This window comes from Pangasianodon hypophthalmus, chromosome 14 (assembly GCF_027358585.1).
Source record: "Pangasianodon hypophthalmus isolate fPanHyp1 chromosome 14, fPanHyp1.pri, whole genome shotgun sequence".
Taxonomy (NCBI): Eukaryota; Metazoa; Chordata; class Actinopteri; order Siluriformes; family Pangasiidae; genus Pangasianodon; species Pangasianodon hypophthalmus.
In genome coordinates this window covers 2,931,479-2,945,180 of record NC_069723.1, presented here as the reverse complement: position 1 = coordinate 2,945,180, position 13,702 = coordinate 2,931,479, and the positions used below count along the sequence as shown (strand labels likewise).

The window sequence follows — 13,702 nt, the reverse complement described above, 5'->3', positions numbered from 1 at the left end:
AAGGACTTCGTAACGTACGACAGTTTTGACCATTTCTTTTACGATGATTTGTTCAGTGTTATCTGACTCGGTATGAGTTTGATTCGTAGATTTGATCCGAATCACTTCCACCTTGCCTTTGTAGATTTAACGTCATTCCCCTTTAGTTCATAAGCAGTACTGATTCATTTCATGTTCATGTTGCATATCTGATTTATTATTTGATTCAGTGATGATTGGTTCATAAACCATACTGATTCTCTTTTACTTTTAATTCTCACAGTTGTGTTGATTCAAGCACAATCTTGACAAGCAGATTTAATATTAAGTTCATATTTAGTGATTTATTAACAGATGTAATTTCATTCCTGCTTGGTGTTTGATTCAGTAACAAATTTGATTCAGTGATGATTCAGTGCAATCTTCTCATGCAGATTTAATATAAAGATTTCATATAACGCTACAATTGTGCCTTTACAGATTATATTTTTATTTCTTTTTGGTGCATAAGCAGTGTTCATTTGTTAAATCATCCATGTTCCACTCTGATTCATGCACAGTCCGATTCAGTGATGACTCACTGATTTTACCTTCATACATTTCAACTGATTCTTATGTGAATCATTTGCAAAATTGACTCGTTTCATCCCCAACACTGATTTGATATCTGATTTATCCACATGTTTGGTTCAGTGAGGATTCAGCGACGTTATGAATATGTGGTTGTGTGTGAAAAGAAAAAAGAAATGGAAAAAAAAACACTCGTGTCTCGAATCCTAGCACCTCCTGCTGGATGGAAAGAACCGAATCTCTCCATCTTGTCTTTAATAAATAACTCTTGACATATAATATATACACAGTACATTCCTTATATGTACATGCATTAAAATATACATGTAAATATATAAATACATATGTAACCTCTGCAGTGTAGTCTTATTATTACAAATATAACTTTCATCATTATATTATTATTATACTTCATTTAACATTCTCTTTGATTACCATGGAGCATTCCACATAGCAGCACAGAATTCTGGGTAATGACTCTTCAGTAGCAATCTCTATACCTGGATATATTGTTTTATTAAACTTGTATTATTTCTATACAATTTTATACCGTTTTCATTTCATTTCTTTAGCATTAATATATTGTTTAGATCTTTTTTTTTTTTAAGAGAGGTGGAATGATGTGATATGATAAGCTCACAATATGATAAACATAGAACCCAATAGCAATATTTTTTCTGGTTTATTGAGTTCTACGCTTCAAGAAAAGCTTTAAAAGGCATCATTTCTACAATTTAAAACTTTCATTCATTTGTGGAATTATAAGAAAATTCTAACTATCTACGTTTGCAGCGGCCATTTTAAAATCTGAATACCTAGCATGGGGTAAAATGCAGATTTATTTATTTATTTATTTATTTATTTATGAAGGAATTGTTTGGAGGGAAAAAAAAAGTAACTTCAAAGTTAATAAGGTTTTGGAAGAAAATGGAGGAAAAATGAATTATATAATTTATATTATATAATTAGATATTAAATTACAACATTAAATTTTATATTTTAATATAAAATTATATTATGTATGTATGTATAAATTAATTTATATTATAATAAATTACAGATATAGTTATAATCATTATAATAAATGGCTATAAATAGTCATTTATACAATATAAAAGCTATATAAAGTAAAATTGAGGTTGCTAGACTTAAATATTTTTTTTAAATATTAAAATCTAGCAAGGAGAAATTCATTGTGGGATGAGTGTGGGATGTGTGTGTGTTGAGAAATACAATCAAAGCCAGATCTCTTCGCTGCTTGTGCTGTTTACTTTGTAGATGTAACCAACCATGGGGTATCTGGCGAAACCTGAAAGGGGGGGAAAAAAAAAATCATCACATTGTGAAAGGAGCACAGACTTGACATTTGCACTGATTTTAAAAAAAAAAAAAAAAAAAAAAAAGTGTACACGTCTCTAAGTAGCCTTCAAACACACACTTTCAGATGCCGTGACCTCTGACCTCTGGCGGCGTAGGCCAACGAGAGGTCCTCTTCCTCCTCGTCCTCTTTAGTCTTCCGTGTTAAAGTGTTCTGTTTGGAGTTCGGAAGCCGTCCTGAAAACATCGCAAACGTTAAACCGTGATCTGACGTCCAGTTAAAACTGGAATTGTCAAATTAAATACACAGCTTAATTTAAATTTAATTTCATTTAATTCCTGTTTGGTTCATATTGATTTGCTCATGTTCAAATCTGTATTTGATCCACTGATTCACAAATTGACTACTTTTTACATGATTCATTCACCAGTTTTTGACTCATGTGTCATTGCTGATTGACTCTGTACAGTATTTGATTCAGTTCCTGCTTATATTTGCTTTTGGATTTGATTCATTTGTTGCAAATTTGACTCCCTTTTGAATCGACTCAGTTGTCATTCATTTTGTTATTTATTTGTAAGTATTAGCATCTGATAGAAAAACCTTTTTAAAAAAATTAAGGTCCTTGAATAAAAGATGAATGTGGATGTAAGATCCCAAGGATATTTGATTCATTCATGGGTTTGATTCAGTGGCGATTCACTGATTCATGCCATTGCAGAATTAATAGATTCATTTTATAGATTATATTAATGTGTAATGGATTCATTCACAGATTTGACTCATTGATTCAGTTTACAGATTTAATTTAATTCCTGTTAGGATTATTAGCAGTGCAGATTCATTTCATATTAATGTTTGACTCAGATTTGTTAGAGATTTGATTCCTTGCTCATGTTCTTTCATTCATGTTGGTTAATAAGCAGATTTGTTTAGCTGGGTATTTGATTCATTCACATATTCGATTCAGCGTGGGCTTGCCTTTACAGAGAGCGCTGTGTTCGTTGAGCGGCACGTTGGAGGGCAGCGACATGTTCTCACGTGGCAGATACACTCCATTCACCTGCACTTTGTCTGATCTGTTACTGAAAAGAAAGACATATTGCATAAAACCTACCACACACACAACAGAGTACTTTTATTTCCCCACAGTGATGCATTTACATACCATTCTTGGGTCATGGGAATTGCGACTGGTTCCTCTGAAAGAAGAACAGAAACAAAATAAGGAACAATAATTATATATTATATATATACACATATATATATACTTTTTTTTTTTAAAGACTCAATTTCCTCATTGCTAATTCTCACCAACCCAGAGCTTTAAAAAAATTTTTTTTTTTCTGTCTTTGTGAACAGGACTAAAGTTAAGGTTGATGCATACCGATGACTTTGGTTTTGTCCTTGTGCAGAAGACAGAGCACCATCAGAGTGAGGATGAGAAGCGTGACGAAGCCCGCAACACCGCCCGTGACAATCCCTAGCATCGGCACTTCCACCCGAGACTGCAGGAATTCTGGGAAAAATAAGTACAAAAAATAAAGGGACCTTCAATGGAGAATTTTGTTTGCTAATGCTAATTTAGACCATTACTCCTTATTATTTGTGTTTATTTTGAAAATTTAAGTTATTTAATTTAAAAAAAATGAATATAAGAAGCAGTGAACTGATGATTCTGTGCTAGAAAATTTATTAAAGCATATAAATAGGATAAAAAGGAAAAAAATAGATTTAACATGGTCACCTGACCAAATATGGTAATATGGTAATCTAATCTAATTGCAGATTTAAATACATTTGGTGATTTGTGAAATTAATTAATTAATTAATTAGGATAACCTGACTCAAATCTTCATTGAGTACCTGTGAGCGTCAGGTTGGTGTGGGCGGAGCCGAGGCTGTTATTGGCGCTGAGCGAGACGTTTCCTGATAGGCTGCTCAGCATGACCTGCAGGCTGTGATTGGCCAGCCACGGGTAGCTCCGCGAGTCCAGGATGAGGAAGTCAGTGGTGTTGGCCACCAGCTGGCCGGACTGATCCACCCACGTGATGGTGGCGGGGGGGTTGGAGCGAACCAATGCAAAGAGCACCAAGGAGATCCCGGGGTCTGCGGTCTCGCTGTAGTGGGCGTTGACTCGCAGAATCTCCGGCTGAACTGTGAGTGAGATATTTTTGGGATATTCTTAAACTATTAGACCTTTTTTTTTTGTTCTGTTCCATGGAAAATTCATCATACAGTAGTTAAAGAATTTCAAGTATTATTTTTATTATTTATATTATTATTATTTATACTATTTTAAAGGTATCTTAAGTATTATTTATTAATTATTTTGCAATAAATTTCTTACCCAGTTTAGTGCGGTGGGTATTTTTTATTATTCCTTTGAACCAACCTCATGTGAAACCCAATGAAGATTGCAGATGTCCCATAAATACATTATTAAGTTATATGCACTCATGAATAGTTTATGTAAGGGCAAGGGTATTTAACCACAACGTCAAGTTTAAATTCAATTAAATCTCCGCCTTTCACAATTTAGCTTATGAATTTTTCAGAATTTTGCATGAGATCAGGTAAAAGGCAAGATAAGATCAGTTTTACGTTCGCTGGTTTCCATGATTTCAAGCATTGGGCTCCAATATTTTCCTGAACTGGATGTTACTATTTTCCTGAATTTGGCTAACATTAGCTTCCTAAATTAGGTCAAACTAGTTTCCTGAACTAGACTCCAGTTATTTTCCTGAATTGGTCAGAATTGGTCTCCACTACTTTCCAGAAATGGGCTCATCTACTAATCTGTACTGGGGTTCCGCTAGTTTCCATAACAAGACTATGCCAGTTTGCGTAATTAGTTCATGTGTCTTCTTCTCACTATCTGTAAGACACATTAACCCTTTCTGCTATAATAATCCTTTAACGTGATGATGATATGTCGGATGTGTGTATTTCTCATTACTCACACTGAACGTTAAGGACAACGGTGGCGTTGTAGCTCTCTCCACCGTGCGGGTTCGAGGCGGCACACACCAGCTCGCGATCCCACTTCCTGGGCCGGAGAGTGAACGTGCTGTTTCGCTCTGCGCTGTACTTCATCGTTCCCTTGTCATTTGGCGACGTCATCACCAGGCGCCCCGGCCCCCGGCTACCTGAAACTTCACTCTGTCTCTCACCGTTGAGGTACCAGCTGAGCAGGGGCGGGGCTTGTGGACTCCAGCCTTCTGATTGGCAATTGAAGCTATGAGTGATGTTTTCTTGCACAGTGACCTCGGAGTGTTGGCGTCCATCAATCCTGGGGGCAGGATCAAGTGCTCGTGCATGGCCTATATATTAAAAAAATGTATATTCTGTATTAGTGTTGGATAATAAATATATCGATGAAGCCAGTTATGATTCATCCTGGTCCCTGGTTGATTTAGTAAATGACCAAGTGTTTCCAAACTTTTTCAGCAAACAACCGCAAGTAGACTTTATGAATGTTCTGTAAACCCCAAGCTTTAACCACCTTACACTTCTTTCCACTTACAGATTTATATTTTAGAACTTGCAAATCCATCTTTAGTAAATGTTTTGGCATATTTTTATGCTGACTTCGGGTGTTCCACTGAGTCAGAATTCTTTCAGTGTTGTGGAGGAACTAGCGGAGGTAGAGGGATGGAGAAATCTGTTCATTTTTATTGCTGAACTCCTACGCTAGCGCAGCACATCAAGATAGCGAAATATGTAAAAATTTTACAAATTAATATTACAATTAACTATGAAAACAGATTTTGAAAGGTTACTGCAAGGTCTCATTCAAACAGGCCACATTTAATTGAATGGAAGAGTGTACATTCTGTTTTAGTCTTTTTCCGTTATCCTGACACGCTGCACTGGCGTAGGAGTTGAGAAATAAAAATGGACAAATGTCTCCATTTATCTACCTCTGCAAGTTCCTCCAAAACATCGAGTGACTCTGACTCAGTGGAACAACACAAGTCAAGAAATTGAACACAAAAATATGCTGAAATATTATTTCACAAGCGTGACGGTAAATAACAAGGAGAAACTTCAGGTCGTAGAAGATTCATCATGTCCATTTGGGGTTGTTTGCTTTGAGGAAGAAAAAAAAAAAAAGTTTGTGAAACATCTTAATAAACATCTTAATTAAGAAATAATGATGTTAAATATTACATCTGCTAAAAATAAAGTAGCCGAGATCTTTATGTTATAATTCATATTACGCAGAGTGGTTTTAGTTCCTCACCTGTCCATCCCCAGGTAAAGGTGTGCAAAAGCAGAACAGAGAACCTCGCCCTCCACCTTATGCACACACTAAACTCCATCCTGTCCTAAAGGAAACGCATTCACAGAGGAGGGATGAGAAAAAAAAAAAAGATATAAATTATACAGAACAGGGCAGAATGGTGGAATAAAGATCATCATGTATGGAGGAAGTTCTCAGAGGACAGCTGCTTGAGGAACAAGCGAACAGATCGATTTATTGACCCAAAAACCAAAAATCAATCAATTGTCAATATTGTGTAGTGTTTATTTAACACTTAACACTATTAGGAAGTGTTTATTTAACATGATAAGCTGCTTAACTTCAAGAGAGGAAAAAAAAAAAAGAGAGAGGCTAGTGAGGGACTGACTGTTTATAGCTGCTATAACGTAAGTGAGAACAGGAACTAACTTGTTTTCTGGAACGTTAAATGTAGCTATAAATGGCTAAAAAGCACAATCGCTGTGGTGTAGGAGGAATAAAGCACTTGGTGACACATTGTTTTAGGAAAAGAATCAACTATGTGGTGGTGACAGTATCTCCGCTTCATCACACTACACGGTCATTGATCATTTTCCTATAACAGCACAACATGAAGTGTTTTATTCTTTACATCTAGTTCCTTACAAGATCGATTCTAAGGCTCTAACCGTATTTTAGCAAGAATCGTACAAGCTCTAAATGGACTTCGAAAGGAATCGAGGATAGACGGGAAATAAACAAGGGGAAATAAAGGGAAGTCGATAAAGGCATGTTTTTGAATAAGGAAAAAAAAAAAAAGGATTGCAACGCTGCATATAAGGTCAAAACCTTAACAAGCTAAACAAGCTATGTATGATGGAGAAGCTATGGATGGATGGATGGATGGATGGAACAAGGCTTAGCATGAGAGGAGAAAGAGAGGGAAAGAATGACAAACATGGCATGATGGAGGAGTGCGAAAGCGATGACGCTCTGAGCTTGTCAATAATTCATGGCCACTGTGTTTTGATTTCCAAAAGAGAGAAATTCCGTCAGTTTCGAGAAATGGAACGAATAAAACTAGGAAGTCGATCAAGCAGATCAGTGTGAGTGGGTTATCGCATCGATCCTGGCAATCAATATCAATCAGGATCGATCAGAGGTCCAGAGAACGTTACAGAACAGTGACGGAGGCCATATTGTTCTGAACGAGTGCACACTCACCAAGACCTTCATACACCATGTTCTCTCATACAGAATGATCTGAGCATACACACAGCACTAGGACATACCACACACACACACTTCACGATGACGTCAGCGAATCATACGTTAGAATACGTTTGTAATTTCAAGCACACACACACACACACACACACACTTTCTGTCTCTCTCTCACACACACACACACACACTCTTACCTCAGGGCAGATGTATTAGTCTGCTGTCTTTTAGCCGTATGTAGATCCATGCATGCCTGCAGGAGCTCGTACACTTGCTGCAGCTGGCACAGCGCACACACACACACACACACACACACACACACACACACAGAATGACGTATCATTGCCTCTGAGAGTGATAGTGTGTTTGTGTGTGTGTGTAGGGAAGGGGGGGTGTGCAGTCACCTTGACTGTAGCTCTGATCAGAGAGATGCACTTTATTTTCACAAAATTCATATTTACACATCAATTTTTGTCACTGTTATTGAATGCTTTGCTGCAGTCATTCACTGAAATGCACGAATCCTCTGTACAAACCCATCAGCTTCGCTCATGCTCTATTACTCTGGCCTGAAAAGCCTCTGCAGTGCAGACCCACGTGCAGACACGATCAACAGATCCCAGAGCATCCCTGATGCACAATACAGCTGAGAGCTGCTCATCATCAAAGCAGTTCTCAAATCAATTCAAATGGATCATTCGTCACCAAGACAAGTCAACAAAGCGCAAAACACACAGCAGGTGGTCATGCAGATGTACGAGACGTCACTTACTGATGACTTGCCACATAACTGCATCTCGGCACTGGACAACTTTTAAGGAATAACAGCATCATGAAGACAACAGAGGCATCAAAACAAGTCCAGGACTGGAAGTTCTGGAAAAATATCAATCAGGGTTTGAAATTTCCACAGAATCCAAGTCTAGTCCTTCTTTTCATTAATGTGTACACCTGAAATATCCTTAATATAGACTTCAAACAGTAAGGAGGCTTTAGAAGAAAAACTTTTTCTGGCATTTGACCTTGCTGTGACCTTGACCCTGGTTGGATCAACTCCAAAATCTCATCAGCTTCATCGGCTGGTTAAAATGATAAATCCATATCAATCCTAAAAACATTCAACCACTCGTTCTTGACATTTCACATTAACAAGTACCTCGGATGGACGGACAAAAGTCAGTATCCAGGAAAAAAAAAAAAGGAGATTAGTCAGAGAAGCAACCAAGAGTCCAAGGGTAACTCTGAAGAAGCTTTTGAGATCAACATCTCAGATGGTTGAAGATGTTCCCAGGACAAACATAACCTGGACACTTCACAGACCTGAGTCACATGAAATCCTGCTCTGAATTTGCCAAAAGACATGTTTGAGACTTATCAAATACGTGAAAAACTTTTCTTTGGTCTAATGGCACATTTGGCGGAAAGCCAACACCCTGGGAACACCGTCCTGTGGAGCACTGTGAAGCACGGTGGTGGGAGCATCATGCTGGACGTTACCCATGAGCAGTTAATGAGCTACAGTGGACGACCTCCTCTAGGCAGAGTCGTAGGTGTGCCATATTCTTTCCATTTTAACAGCCCTTTGCAGGATTATAAAACGTTTCCAGAATACCTTTCCAGAACTTGACAAGCTTGACAGCTTCTCGGTGTTCATGATGCTGTTCGTTCAGCTTCTGAGGTCTTCCAGGAACAGGTATTCACACTGCGATCACATGACACTTTAACGGCACATGTCAACTCCATTCAGCTGATTATTTCACTTCACAGGTTTCACAATAACTCAGGCGAATAACGAATTTTATTTGTAAATCATTTCGCAAACTGTACTGATTTTTCCGAAACATGTCAGTATTATGAGATATTTCATGTAGTTTTGTGACATAAAATCTCAATTTTCATCCCTTTCAGTTCAAAAAGTGCAAAAGTGGGAAGGTCCCTGTGGATGAGCTGTTACTATAGAAACGATAACGCATTGGAATGAACGCATTGATATAAACCTGAGATTTGCAGCTGCACTATCGAGCTTCTAATTTTTGGATTCTGATTTTGAAAGGGAGGATTTATCATCGCAGGTGCCGGCGTCTATCCTCACGCTATAAACCTCCTCTCTCTGTGTCTCCTCTGAGTTTATTTAAATAAACTGTACGTCTCTACTGACGGCACACTTCTACTGATTTTCAGGTCATAAGCTCAATGAATAAGAGTCAAGTTTGCATTAGTGCCTTTCTGTAAATGCGAAATTTTCATTTTGTCATATGGCGTCCCTCAAGGCTTTATCATAGGTCCTGTTTTTTTTTTTGTCCTGCCTTTAAAAAACATCTTAAAAAGCAGCATGGTTTACACTCAACTGTACACACCACTGTGGTTGAAACAACGTGATTACACAATGATATCATGTCTTTCAGTACAGGTTTCTATTTTCAAAGCGTAACGCCACAGTGGCAGTGAGAGAGAATAGTGCTGGGCTTAAAGCAGTACCTTTTTTTTTTTTTTTTTACTAGAATAATAATAGCTAAGAACAAGTTTAAGTCAAGTTTAAGCCATAATTGATTTGTGCATTCTGATTAATTTTGCAGAAAAAAACAAAATGCAAACCCAAAAGAAAGTGTGTAAGTAAGTAAAGAAAGAAAAAGAAAAAAAGAAAGAAAAGTAAGGGCAGCAACTATATACATTTTTAATCGTAAAATAATTGTCGAAAATGATACTGTTTGTATAATAATAATCATCATCATCATAATTAAAATGTGCATTTTGTTTTCAGAAAAAAGGGAAAAGAAAAAACAGACATAAAAAGGAAAAACAAAATGTAATAAAAAAATAAAAGAGAAAATACTAAAAAAAAAAAAAAATTAAATAAATAAGAAATAAAGTAAATAAGTAAGTGGGGAATCAATAGCTGTAAAATAATTGGCAAAAATGATATTGGTCTTATAAATCAAGTAAGAAAGAAAAGAAACAAATTAAATAGATAAATAAAAAAAGAAAGAAATGAGGCTGCATCGATATCCATTTACTCTAACAATTATAATGGACATATAATGAGAGAGCGAGAAAGAGAGAGAAAGATTTAAAAAAAAAAAAAAAAGAAAGAAAGAAAAATTGATATTAAAAACAGAAATATATGAAAATTAAGCAAGAAAGAAAAGAAAATAGATAAATAATAAAGAAACAAACAGACAAAGAAAAGAGAGAAAGAAAGAAAGAAAGAAAGAAAGCAGTAGCATTAATATCCATTAAGATAACCAAAGAAAAGAAAGAAAAAAGGGGAAAAGAACAAAATGGAAATAAGGACAGAAAAAAGTATGAAAGGATTAAAGCAACTAAAAATAAAAAAAAAGATAAAAGAAGTGGAAAAAGGAAGAAAGCAGAAAAAATAAAACAAGCAAAAAAGTGAAATTATATCATTTAAAAAAAGAAAGAAAAACAATAAAAGGAAAATAGAAGAAAAAGAAAAATGTCATAGAACATTGTAAGTTTAGCAATGTAGCCATAGGACTATTTTACACACACACACACACACACACACACACACACACACACACACACACACACACACAGATACTAAACACCCAACCATCAGGTTTTTATTTATTTCTTTATTTATATATATTTATTATTCTCTCAGTTTGTTTGGAATTCTTTTTTTAACCATTTGTTGTTGCACTTTAGTATTTTTTTGTACTCAAAACAAAAATGAAACAACAACAAAAAAAATAAAACTAAGAAAACAAAAATGAACAAAATGAAATGACTGGGAGGAAGAGAGGGAACGGGAAGAGAGAAGAGACGACGAGGACGCTGCCTTTATCAACGATGACCCAGCATGCACCTGGGGCATGGACACAAGGCACGGGGCGCAAAACACTACACACACACACACTAACTTGACCGTTAAGTCCATTTGTGAATGGTTGCTTCCCAAATCTCTGCAGTCTGCAGTCCAGATCTAGTGCACTTCTTCCTTTTATTAGCCGAGTGCTGAATTCTCGGCTAATCACAAACATTACAAACTCATGAATGTTAGCCAACGGGCGTGTCCCAAATCTCACCTCCTCCCTGTTCACTTTAGACCTAGTGCACGTGAAATGCTGCTAGTAAGCTTAAACAGGTGAACTCTGAAAATTCAGACAACTCCATTTACACATGGTCTTACCCCTGACATAGTGTGCACTTCAAACCTAGTGCACTTGAAATACTTTCCTTGACGTTTGGAACACGTTGGACTTACCAGATTGCGTCTTTGGACAAATATTGTTAGCAAGGTTCGATTCAAGAGTCTGGAGTTTTGGATGCAAACCTCAACCCGTGTATGTATGTGTGTGTGTGTGTGTGTGTGTGTATGTGTAACAGACATACAAAAGGAAGGACTGGACTGCAAATGCGAACGTGTGGTGATATGTATGAGCTAGCATCTCTCTTAAACACGCACACAAAATGGTGGCCGTGACAGCGCAGCGCAGCAAAATCAATAAAAAGCAGCAAAAATTAAAACATAAAAATAAAAATAATTACACTCTCCTCGGCCTGTGGGATAAACGAGAGACTCTCCGAAAAAAGAAAAAAAAAATAAAGAAATATATAAAAACATACACGCGTACAGAAATACAGAAAGCTTACAGAAACGTTGGCGATCTATACACGGCGTCACTGTACAGGAAGAGGAAATGGCAATACGCCGCGCTGCCACAGCCGGGAAAAGAGATGGAGAGAAAGGTGTGGAATGAATGGAATTAGGGAGGGAGTGAAAAGAAAGACGGAGAGGTTAAGAAAATAAAGCTCGCTTTAAACTGAAAGTGCAGGATCGTGTTTTTTTTTTTTTTGTTTGCAACACCGATTTTTTTCTCTCTTTTAATAATATTAATAATTGTCATTATAATATTATAACCATAAAACTTCTTTTACAGAAAACAATAACAATAAGAATAAGAATAATTAATAATAATGATCATAATTCCTACGTGAACGTTAGCCGTAAAAATGCATTAAAAAAAAAAAAAAGAAAGGAAGAAAGAAAAAGAAGAAAGACAGAGAGAGAAGGAGACGAAACGAATGAGAGCTGGTCGTCCTGTGCCATGGCGAAGGTCTCCGTGCCTGTCCACCCCCGCCAGCGTATCGGAGTAGACCGCTCCGTGCTGGGCTGCTATCAGAGCTGCTCCGGAATGATCCATTGTAGCGCTGTGGATGGGGGGGGGAGGTTACGAACCGCTGACGCTACCCCGCTTCCGGGAAAAAAAAACAAACAAAAAAAAACCTCACAAAGGACAGGCTTTTTGTGAAATACTTTGGGTTTGTGGCTTTGCATGTGATCTGTGTTTGTGTGTGTTTGTGTGTGTGTGTGTCAGAGAGAGAGAGAATGTGTGTGTTTATACAGATGTGTCTACATAAGACTGTGTGCAGATGCCTCGCTATGGCGACGTCGACGAGACAGAAGGGGCGGAGTCAGAGGGAGAGGGAGTCACCCGGTTCGTCCAATCGGTGGGAAGAGCGAGACGATGAGCAATCCTCTTCTTGGAGGGTGCGCACATGCACGCACGCACGCACACACACACATGCGCATACACACACGCGCAGACACACACGATGGAGGTTTGGCATGACGCAGCTGAACACAGGAGACGGATATGGAGCTTTATACACACTGCACACACACCTAGAGAGAGAAAGAGAGAGAGAGAGAGAGAGAGAGAGAGAGATTCTCATGGATTATTTATATTCAAATACATTTATGAAGAATTTTACACACACACACACACACGTCACATTACCGGTGTGTTAGACGCCGGCCTGCTCCATGCTGTACTGAAGGTCTTGGGGTTTGTAGGTGAGCAGCATGTCGCTGGTGCAGGAGGAGGGGTAACACGCAGCCGAGTGCAGCTCGTCCTCCACGTTACACACTGCGCACACACACGTTAATATAACCTGCAGTCCACGGCTCAGTGTTATGATGTGTGAGAGACAGAGAGTGTGAGTGAGTGAGTGAGTGAGTGAGTGTACCTGACTCCTCTCTCTGGTGCAGCTGCTGGCTTCCAGCCAGAGACGTCTGGCTGAGGATGTCAGACATGCGGGCGGAGCTTAGCGCCTTCCCGGCCAATAGACTCATTCCAGACATTTCTGCCTGATCCTGCAGAGCGGGACACAAAGGTCAAAAGTCAAGACACATGAACACTGATTCATGGAATGGCGCTCGATGAGAATATGTTGTAATATGTCTGGCGTATATGTACCATACAATATATTTCAGCAAATTGACATGGGAATCTTTTCATTTTTTAAACTTTTCGATCTTGCTTAGGCTTCCTACAGGTTTAACAAACACAGCAATAAAAGTTGCTATGGAATGTCACGCTTTCATCAAGTTGCTGGAAAGCTACATGTGATAGGAAACC

The 13,702-nt window shown here is 37.8% G+C and overlaps 2 protein-coding genes across 5 annotated transcripts in view; both read right to left on the bottom strand.

Moving 5' to 3' along the window:
* Positions 1–753: 753 nt before the first annotated feature.
* Positions 754–10,029, bottom strand: LOC113544608 (transmembrane protein 25). Of its 3 annotated transcripts, XM_053239653.1 has the most exons (10): positions 8,089–10,029; positions 7,514–7,596; positions 6,114–6,198; positions 4,831–5,190; positions 3,734–4,024; positions 3,255–3,386; positions 3,036–3,069; positions 2,849–2,952; positions 1,986–2,103; positions 754–1,858 (listed from the first exon to the last, which is right to left on the bottom strand). In XM_053239653.1, the coding sequence occupies exons 3-10, from the start codon at positions 6,190–6,192 to the stop codon at positions 1,711–1,713; spliced, it is 1,266 nt and encodes a 421-aa protein (XP_053095628.1). In that variant the 5' UTR covers positions 6,193–6,198; positions 7,514–7,596; positions 8,089–10,029; the 3' UTR covers positions 754–1,710. The 3 variants fall into 3 exon arrangements, with proteins under 3 accessions (XP_053095628.1, XP_026799310.3, XP_026799308.3); XM_026943509.3 differs by having other exon boundaries at positions 1,988–2,103; positions 7,514–10,024; XM_026943507.3 differs by having other exon boundaries at positions 2,011–2,103; positions 7,514–10,023.
* Positions 10,030–10,623: 594 nt separating this feature from the next.
* Positions 10,624–13,702, bottom strand: part of sik3 (SIK family kinase 3) — a 30,463-nt gene continuing 27,384 nt past the window's right edge. For both annotated transcript variants that reach the window (XM_026943350.3, XM_053239652.1), the window contains 3 exons: positions 13,311–13,437; positions 13,082–13,210; positions 10,624–12,966 (listed from right to left, as the gene is read on the bottom strand). In XM_026943350.3, coding sequence (XP_026799151.3) covers positions 13,089–13,210; positions 13,311–13,437 — 249 coding nt within the window. In that variant the 3' untranslated portion in view covers positions 10,624–12,966; positions 13,082–13,088. The remainder of the gene's footprint in view (positions 12,967–13,081; positions 13,211–13,310; positions 13,438–13,702) is intronic.